At 47.3% G+C, this 9,895-nt stretch overlaps 1 protein-coding gene across 1 annotated transcript; it reads right to left on the minus strand.

The window, feature by feature from the left end:
- Nucleotides 1–4,612: 4,612 nt before the first annotated feature.
- Nucleotides 4,613–6,555, minus strand: Actl9 (actin like 9). Its single transcript, XM_005081331.3, has 2 exons — nucleotides 6,473–6,555; nucleotides 4,613–5,994 (listed from the first exon to the last, which is right to left on the minus strand). The coding sequence occupies exon 2, from the start codon at nucleotides 5,911–5,913 to the stop codon at nucleotides 4,666–4,668; it is 1,248 nt and encodes a 415-aa protein (XP_005081388.1). The 5' UTR covers nucleotides 5,914–5,994; nucleotides 6,473–6,555; the 3' UTR covers nucleotides 4,613–4,665.
- Between the last annotated feature and the right edge of the window lie 3,340 nt (nucleotides 6,556–9,895).

Genomic DNA, 9,895 nt, shown 5'->3' on the forward strand with positions numbered 1-9,895 from the left:
GAGGGGAACACTCCTCCACTGCTGGCGGGAGTGCTAACTTGTACAGCCACTTTGGAAATCAGTATGGATTTTCCTCAGGAAAATGGGAATCGGTTTACCACCAGATCCAGCAATTTCACTCTTAGGCATATACCCATAAAATGCACATTCATACAACAAAGACATCTGTTCAACTATGTTCATAACAGCATTATTTGTAATAGCCAGAACTTGGAAGCAACCTAGATGCCCCTCAACTGAAGAATGCATAGAGAAAATGTGGTACATGTACACAATGGAGTACTACTCAGGGGAAAAAAATGGAATCTTGAAATTCACAGACACAAGGATGGCACTAGAAGAAACCATCCTGAATGAGGTGACTCACTCACAAAAAGACAAACATGATATGTACTCACTCATATATGGATTTTAGACATGGGGCAGGGGATTGCCAGAGAGTCTGGAAAACAGGGAGGACCCTAAGAGAGACATGCATGGTACCCCGGAGAAGGGGAAGGGGGACAGGATCTCCTGAGCAGATTGGGAGCATGGGGGGAGGGGAGAGGGAGCTGGGAGACAGAGAGGTGGAGGAGGGGAGAGGAGGACATGGGGGAGCAGGAAAGTTGAGTCAGGGGAAGAATAGAGGAGAGCAGGATGAGAGATACCATAATAGAGGGAGTCATTATAGGTTTGAGGAGAGATCTGGCACTAGTGAGATTTCCAGAGATCTGCAAGGATGAAACCAACTGACAATCTAAGCAATAGTGGAGAGGTTACCTTAGATGCCCTTCTGATAATGAGATTGATGACTACCTTTTATGCCATCCTAGAGCCTTCATCCAGTGGCAGACACCTACAGCTAAACACTGAACTGAACTCATGGAACCCAGTTGCAGAGAGGGAGGAGTGATGAGCAAAGAGATCAAGACCTGGATGGTGAAACCCACAGAGACTGCTGACCTGAACAAGGAGGAGCTCATGGACCCCAGACTGATGGCTGAGAGATCATCATGAGACTGATCCAGACCCCCTGAACATGAGTGTCAGTGAGGAGGCCTCGGCAATCTATGGGACCTCGGGTAGTAGATCAGTATTTATCCCTGGTGTACAAATGGACTTTGGAAGCCCATTCCACGTGGAGGGATGCTCTCTCAGCCTGGATACATGGGGGTGGGCCTAGGCCCTGCCCCGATGATATGACAGACTTTGGGGATCCCCATGGAGGGCCTTATCCTCCATGTTGGGGTTTGGGGATGTTGGTGGGGATTAAGGGAGGAGAGGAGGGTGAGGGAGCTGGGATTGACATGTGTAGCAGGCTTGTTTCTAATTTAAATTAAGAACAAAAGGAATGCCTGCTGTATAAATGTAGGGATCTGAGTTAAACTGTCAGCATCACTTGGCATGGTGATACCACATACCTTTAATTCCAACACTCAGGAGGCAGAAGCAGGCAGATGCCCGAGTTCAAAGTCAGCCTGGGCTGTGGAGTGAGTTCCATGACAGACAGAGCTACACAGAAAAACCCTGTCTATAAAACAAGCAAAAAGAAGAACAAAATAAAAAATTCCTACAATTCATGTAAGAAGTTAGATGTCTAACCCCACTACTGGGGGTGTGGTTGGGGAGACAGGAAGGATCTCTAAGACTGCCAGTCTGCTGACTGCCAATCTAGCTCCAGGCTCAGTGAGAAACCCTGTCTCAAGGAACAAAGTGGAGAATGATAGAGCAGGGCATCCAATATTGCCCTTTAGTTTCTGCATACACATATGCATGTACACCACACATGCACACACAAGCAACCACAGCACAAGACACAAGCTCTTAGGGGTGTAGGCAGAGACACAGGCATGTGTGTGAGCAGCTAGACAGTGGCCTGTGACAGGATGACACTTTCATCTGAGGGTTATGAAGGCCTGAGATAGACTTGCCCAGAGACATCTGTTTATTGTAACAACAAACTGGGCACACATGCCCCCCCCATTTCTGGTTGCGGGTCCTGATGTCCCTCAGTCTCTACTGGAACCTGGGTGAAGAATATTCTGCCTCCAGAGAGGACACCCCAGGTGCTTCTGGGGAAGAACAGGGTGCCTACTCTAGGCCCAGCGTGATCACAGCTGGGCTGGGGAGGCCTCAGGGTCCAGGGCAGAGAAAGTCCCTGAGGCTATGTTGAAGTCATAGGCTGAGCATCGATCTAAAGAGATCTGAATGAATGAAAGGAAATGGGGCTGTGAATGGCTAGGACAACTGGCCTTTAGCGACATGTGTAGGGGCAGGTGGAGCAAGCCATTGTCCAGGTGTCTTTTACCTGGAACATCTGCCTGAGGGTCATAATTTAATGGATTGCCCTTGAGAGCCTTGTTACCCATTGGTATCCTAGTCTGGGCTGATAGCATGGCACTTGGGAATTGGTCCTGTGGTGAGTTCCAGAAAACATGTAGGGTGTTCTGGGGATTCAACATGGGGAAGAACTTGAAAGAGTGTCTTTGGAGAGGGGCTATGGAGAAGCAGTTGGGAGATTATAATATAGGAGAGGGCTTAGTAGGTATTAATAGGTTCAGCAAAGGATGTCCCAGAAGTACATACATATTATGACCCAAATCTTCCAGGTCTTCCTGGGAGGATGGGAGTGAGGAGAAATAGAGTAAAAAAGCATCCTTGTTAATGGCCATGTGGGAATGTTTCTGGTGGAAACAATTATGTCAACTTTGAGATGTAGAGACCATCCTAAGGTTTGGGGTCTTGGTGTCCTTTGGGGTATTGTGAGAGACTCTGATTATAGGATTGTGAGGCAAGCTCTGGAGATATACACTATGATGGGAAGGGGATATTTCAGGGGTGAGTTTCCAATGGCAGGGGATCCTTTAGTAGGTCATTTAAAGGAGACCTTGAAGGTGGTGGATGGATATGTAGCATTCATCTGTGGAGTCTGGAGAGAGCAAAAGGGTTTGGTTAGCTAAGAGTGAGTGATGGGGGCATGCTCTTCTGTATACATGTTTCTCTTATTGGTTGATGACTAAAACATTGCCCAATATCCAGCAGAGACAGGAAGATAGGCGCGACTAGGAGATGAGGAGAATTCTAGGAAAGGTAGGCAGAGAGGTGTGGCAAAGGGATGTCATGTAGAGACCAGGAAGTCAGGATACACCAGGTGTTTTCTGGTAAGATAAGGGCATGTAGAAATACATAGATTAGTAGTTATGGTTTAACAATTAAGAGAGAACTAGCCAATAAGAAGCCCTGGACATTGGCTAACAGTTTATAAATTAACATATGTCTCTGTGTGCTTATTTGGGGTTGAAGGCAGAGGGACCTGGCTGGAAAGACGCTCCAGCAACAAGTGAGTGGCCCACACTCCTGACACCCTTCCTATCTCCCAGTGGTGATAGATTAGAGCAGCTTTAGTCCTACATCAGAGATTTGATTTGCAGTGAATGGCAACAATACAGCAGATGGTCAGAGTGCAGAGACTGAGTAAATGTGGAATTCTTAGCCCTAGAATAAGACAACATCACAGAAGAGGGGGCAGAGAATTCTTAGGAGCCAGAGGCCGGTGAGGACTACTGGAAAGTAGTATCATCATGACACATTGGGGCCATTGCTATAAACTCACAGAAGCTGTGGTTGTCTGTGCAAGACTATGCAGTATCAAGTTATTCAACCCTCCAGCATAGACAAGGGGGCTCATGTAGCCCCACTGCCCACTTGAGGAGCTTTGGATAGGGAGAATGAGTTTTCTTTAGGGAAGTGTTCCCTGTTCAGATACCTACACGGCAGTGCATGGCCGTACACGGCCGTACACTCATGCACACCTGGCCAGCATTGACTGAGTGGGTTCAATGGGCTATGAAAAGATGTTATGAGGTTGGAAGGAAGATGTGGTGGAGGGACTCTGGGAGTCTCTGGAGAGGAAATGAGAGGTGGGTATGAAGACACATTGTATACATATACAAAAACCTCAAAGGGAAAGTAAATCCATGGATTGATTGAGGAAAAAAGAATGAGTGGACTAAAAGGGGCACATTTGAAAGGATAACAAATAAGGGTGCAGTCACAGAGGGTGGGTAGAGTTCATGTTTGCTTGGAAGAACTCTGGGTATGGTATATAGAACATCTTGTGAAGACCATTTAGGGGAATGGTTTGGAGCAGTTGAGGAAGTCTAACAAGGGGGATGACCTAAGACTACCTGAGTCCATGGAGATTTGGGGGAGGGTTCCCCCTCTCCTCTCTCTCTATGTGATTCTGAGGGTATCTTGGGAATGTTTAGATGTGTCTGTGTGCTTTCCACAACCTAAGGACCTGAGGATGCCAGATGGACAGATAGACTACAGATCACTGGAAGGTGGGTTGACAGGACTGAAAGATGGTGTTGTTTTAGCATTTGTTATGAAGGAAGTATATTTAAAGGGATTAGAATTAGAGTCTCTCAGAGGGATGGTCATGGATATTTTAGGGTAGTTTCCAGTCAGGGATGTTTGGAGGAGAAGATACCAGGAGCGGGAGGGGCTGGAGATGGGAGGGTAAGGGGTTGAGGGGTAAGTTGGAGGTTGTAGGCCAGTGGCTTAATGAGAACAGGAGTCATCTGGGTGGGCCTTAGAGCAAGGGACAGAGTTGGAAGACAACAGGACTGAGTTTGCTTGGCAAGAAAGCTTTACTGCCTTCAGCCCTTCCCACCTTGTCCCCTCTTAGTAGCATTTTCGGTATACAACCTGAGGTCCCCTCTCTTCATATTGCTCCCGCAGGACCCAGCAGGACTGGAAAGCATGCAGCGAAGCCAGAATGGAGCCCCCAATCCACACGGAGAGGTCCCTGTTGGGCTGTGCCATCACCACCACGTGGTCCTCGGGTGGCAGAGAGCGCAGTAGCTCTGCCCTGAAGCGACCCTCTAGGCCAGTGAAGAGCGAGGAGCCTCCACAAAGGAGGACATTCTGGGCCACGTGGGACCGTAGTTCCCGAGGCACCTTGATGAGGCTCTGTTCAGCCATGGCTGGGAGGCCCATGGGCGACAGTCCTGGTATCTCTGGGGGATGGAATAGGAGCTCTGGGCACTGGAATAACTCTTTTCCAAGAGTGACAGTCCGTCCATCCGGCAGCTTCAAGGTCTGCTTGCATTCCTGATCTAGACGAGCCTGCTCCTTTTGGAAATCTGAGGCCAAATAACAGTAACGATGTTTGATGTTTTCCACCATGTCCAGGTCCTCCTGTCGCAACGAGAAGCCAGAGCCCAGCAGCATCTCTGCTAGGAAGGCCGTAAGATGGTTGCCGGCCAGGTCTAAGCGTTGGATGGCGTGGGGCAGGTTGTAGCCCTGAACAACGGGCACTGTGTAGCTGACGCCATGGCCAGTGTCCACAACAAGTCCATTAACACGCCCATGGGCATAGACTGACAATACAGATTGAGATGCCACGTATATGGCCGGGGAGTGCAGAGACTCAAAGGCCACTTCTACTAGTTTCTCACGGTTGGTGGTGGGGCTGAAGGGTGGATCTGAAAACAGTAGGGGGTGGTCCCGGGTGGCCACTCGGAGATCATGTTCCAGGATGTGTCGCCAGATTAGTTCCGCTGCTTCCCAGTCCACCACAATGCCATTGCGAATAGGTTTCACCAACCTCAGCTCAGGGCGGGAACGGGCTGCCTCCCCAATAAAAGTTTCCAGCTCCGACCGGCCCTTGGCAGTCTGTTTCTTGGGCTGGCAACCCAGGATGGTGGCCACGGTGTAGGTAGGTTGAGAATGTCCTGCAAAGCCCACCTTACAGGTGCCTGTGCCCATGTCAATAACCACAGCACCTGTCTTTGGTGGGAGCCTGTCACCAACCATGTTGAGGGAATCTTTCTGTAGACTCTTATTTACCAGGAGTGTGCTGGAGTTCAGGGCAAGAGGTGCAGGAGTCTCTGAGGAGGGCTGGGGTTTTGGGTGTCCATTGACATCCATGGCTGCAGGTGGCCTGAAGAGGCTGTTTCATAAGGTGGACCTCTTCTCTCTGGGGTGCCAGTAGAAAAGGCTGATCAAGTCCTAGGGTGGGCAGAAAGAGAGAGAGAGAGTATAGAATGATGGTGATCTGTGACATCACTATGCCTGACCTTGCTTCACAAAGTAGGGATGTAGTGGGTTGAGATGGATTGGGGGAAGGCAGGGGTAACCTCTTGTATAAACTTTACCTGGAAGAAACGTCTATACATACACGAGACAGAGTGAGAAGAAGAGATTCCACTCAAGTCTAGCTTGGTCAAAGAGTGAGTTTAATTGGGCTTGCTTACAGGAGTGTGGGTAAGGGGTTATTTATAGGCACATGAGTAAAAATATCTCTAGAAGCTTCCCATACTCAAAGACACCTGCTTGGGATAGATGGTTTCTGTCTGAAACCCAGACTGCAGTGGTCAAGATGACCTCCTGGTACAGATGGTCGTTATCTGAAACTGCAGGGGCAGAACCAAGACCAATAAAATCCCCTGCTAGGCACTTCCCACTGAAAACCCTCAAGCCCTTGTACCTCAGAGCACAGCCTCTATTCCCATGGAGAGGTTATGGCTCTTCATTGTTCTAACTAAAGGGCAGTTGATGTGGGAATTTTTGCCATCCCAATCCAGTATGATGTAATAATACCACTGAAGAAAAAAACATCTCCTTTGGCAACTCTTGACTGTCTGTACATCCTTGGAAAAGGGGATGGCTTTCTGAGCCCTTACCTATAGCAACGACTTACTGTCTTGGAGGGGAGGGGTGAGGACTTCTGGGCCCACCGTCTATAAATTCCTGGGCAGGAGTATGGTGGCCTTGTGAGCTTCGCCTCTGACATGGACAATCAATAGGCTCGATTTTATGAAGGTCTCCCGTGTACAGTCACGGCTGCAAGGCCATTTCTTGACAGAGGACAGAATTCCACAGCAGGGACCCAGAGTCCTCATTTCTTTACATCTACCCTCAGAGTGCCCAATTTGCAGAGGAAAGCGGGTTGTCTGACTCAGCATCTTCACTGCAGAACTCCCCTCCCCCAACACACACGCACACACGCACACACACACACACACACACACACACACACACACACACACACCACAGAAGCCTTCTATGGGCGCCTTGCCCAGTCTCTCAAGAACATTCAGAAGGTAACAGGCCAAACTGACTGGCTTTCTTTTTTTTTCTTCCCCTTTGTGGCAGCTTGAGTGTAATTGGCCCCCATGATCTCGTAAGGAATGGTGCTATTGCGAGATGTGGCCTTGTTGGAGTGGGTATAGCAGTGGTGGAAGAGTGTCCTTGTGGGGGCAGGCTTTGAGGTTTCCTATGCTCAGGATATTGCCCATTCTGTCAGTTGATTTCCTGCTGCTTGCAAGCCAAGGTGTAGCCAGCACCGTGTCTGTCTGCAGGCCACCATGCTCCCCACCATGATGGCAATGGACTGAACCTCGGAAAGTAAGCAGGCCACCCCAATTAAATGTTTTCCTTAAAGAGTTACCTTGTATTTTTAAGATAATGCTTCACCATAGCTGTAAACTTGGCACATACATGTAGTTTTTGATAATTCTCGTTGCATTTGAAAATCTTGTGTATTGTAAAATGGTTTTATACAAAATACAAAATGGTAGAAATTGTATAATTTACAATCAAATAATTAAAAATAGCAAACAGTTAAAAAAAAGGAGTTGCCTTGGTCAAGCCTGGCACAGAGAAAATCTCCCAGGTGTCTATGGGGGAGGACCCCAGCTTAGTCTTCCAGCAATAGTGGATAAAGTATCCCGAACTGGTCTTCTTTTATGACCAGACTGGTGCCTGGGCTAATTGTCATCAGAGAGATGTCATCAGCAAACTGAAGGAGGCAGATGTAGAGATACACAGCCAAACCTTAGACAGAGTTCAGGAGTCCTGAGGAGGAAGAAGAGGAAGGAGTGAAGAAACCAGAGGGGTCAAGTCCACCATGGGAAGGCTCACACAGTCAACTCACCAGGGCTCATAGGGGCTTGCAGAGTCTGAACTGACAACCAAGGAGCCCGCGTGGGACTGGCCTAGGCTCTCTGCATATATGTTTCAGTTGTGTAGTTTGATCCTCTTGTGGGAACCCTGACTGTGGGAACAAGGGACTGTCTCAAACTCTTTTACTGGCTTTTGAGACCCTATTCCTTGTCCTGGGCCATCTTGCTCAGCCTTAATACATGGGAGGTGCTTAGTCGTACTGCAACTTGATGTGCTACATTTTGTTGATACTCATGGGAGATGTGCCCTTTCCTGGATGGAGATAGGAGTGGATTGGGAGATGGGAGAGGGGTAGGGGTAGAGGGACTGGGAGGGGAGTATGGTGGGGAGGCTGTGGCTGGGATGTAAAATAAATAGATGAATGAATAAAAAAAGGAAAAAAGTTCAAATTTAAGAGACTGGAAGTCAGACTGACATGGAAAATGTGGTGGTTTGAATAAAATGCCCCTGATAGCCTCATAGGGAGTGACACTATTAGGAGGTGTGGTCTTCTTGGAAAAAGTGTGCCACTTGGGGTAGGCTTTGAGGTCTCAGAAGCTCAAGTCAGGCCTCTTGTCTCTGTCTCTTCCTGTTGCCTGTGGATCAAGATGTAAGGACTCTTAGCTCCTTCTCCAGCAACGTATCTGCCTGCATACTGCCTTGCTTTCTGCCATGGTGATAATGGGCTGAACCTCTGAACTGTAGCCAGCACTAATTAAATGCTTTCCCTTATAAGAAAAAAAAAGAGTTGCTGTGGTCAACAATTAACAATTCATTACTTCCTCAGGAAGGGATGGGTCCTCATGGATACTTCCTCTATCCATTGTGGATTGTTGGAAGGCCCAAGGTTGTGCATGTTTGCCTAGCTGCTGTGTGTTCACAGTTACAGTGGCAATGCCATATCTGGATGGTAGTGTTTCATGACACTCTCCCCTTACCTAGCCTTTGCTTTCTGTCCTCTCTTTTTCAGTATTCCCTGGACTTTTGGGTGGGGATAGTTCTCACTTGTTCTCTGCACTTTGGGTAGGGGTGAGAAACTGCATTCACCTTTACCCTCTGCACAAAGGAGCGTCTCTGCCTTGGGCTGAGAGCTGCCCTATGCTGTGGGTATAGACGGAGATATTTAGAAGGAAGTCTCACAACACATGCGTGTAGGGAAAGAACAGCCCTATGCTGGCTCGTTTGGCTCTGTGCCTGTCCCAGCTGCAGTACTCCCTGCTTTGGAGAGGAATTCTGATGCTTTCTGTTTGTTTTTTCGGATGTCCATAACAGCCAGGAACACACTAAGTGAAAGCACTTCATTCGTTCTTTTCAAGCAGATTTCTGTTGCACTTTTAAATTCTGTAATAGCAACTGCAGAGATGGCTCAGCACTTAAGAGCACTAGTCATCCTCGAAGAGGACTTGGTTTTCCATCACATGGCAGCTTACAACCATTTTTCACTCCAGTTTCAGGGAATCTGACGCCCTCTTCTGACCACATGCAAGCAGCGGGTGTTTTGAGCCATCTCACTTGCCCAAAAAGACATGTTTAGAATTTCCTTATGAGTCTCACATTGTCTATAGGTTTGCCACAGTCTTTATTTTGTAGAGCTATGTGCTTTCTATTGCTAGCATCAGAAGAGATGTTGAATTTTGCCAAAGGCCTTTTTTTTGGCAGTTACTGAGATGCCCATGCAACTTCTCTCCTTAATTCTGCATGCCATATTGCATTTATAACTTGCATTTGTTTTTTATATTTTAAAGAAATTTATTAATTAGCATAGAATAAAACAGAGAATTTTATTGGAGTTTCACTGTATTTGTAAAACATGTTGGGTTGATTTGATACCTATGATTATATTACTGACATTATTTTCCCTCCAGTTATTTATGCTCTTTCTATAATATCTGAATGAATATTTTATTTTTTATCTTATTTTTATTTTTTTGCCTGTTTGTTGCTACTTTTTTATTATTATTTTAAC

This window comes from Mesocricetus auratus, unplaced genomic scaffold, assembly GCF_017639785.1.
Source record: "Mesocricetus auratus isolate SY011 unplaced genomic scaffold, BCM_Maur_2.0 Super-Scaffold_100676, whole genome shotgun sequence".
Classification (NCBI taxonomy): Eukaryota; Metazoa; Chordata; class Mammalia; order Rodentia; family Cricetidae; genus Mesocricetus; species Mesocricetus auratus.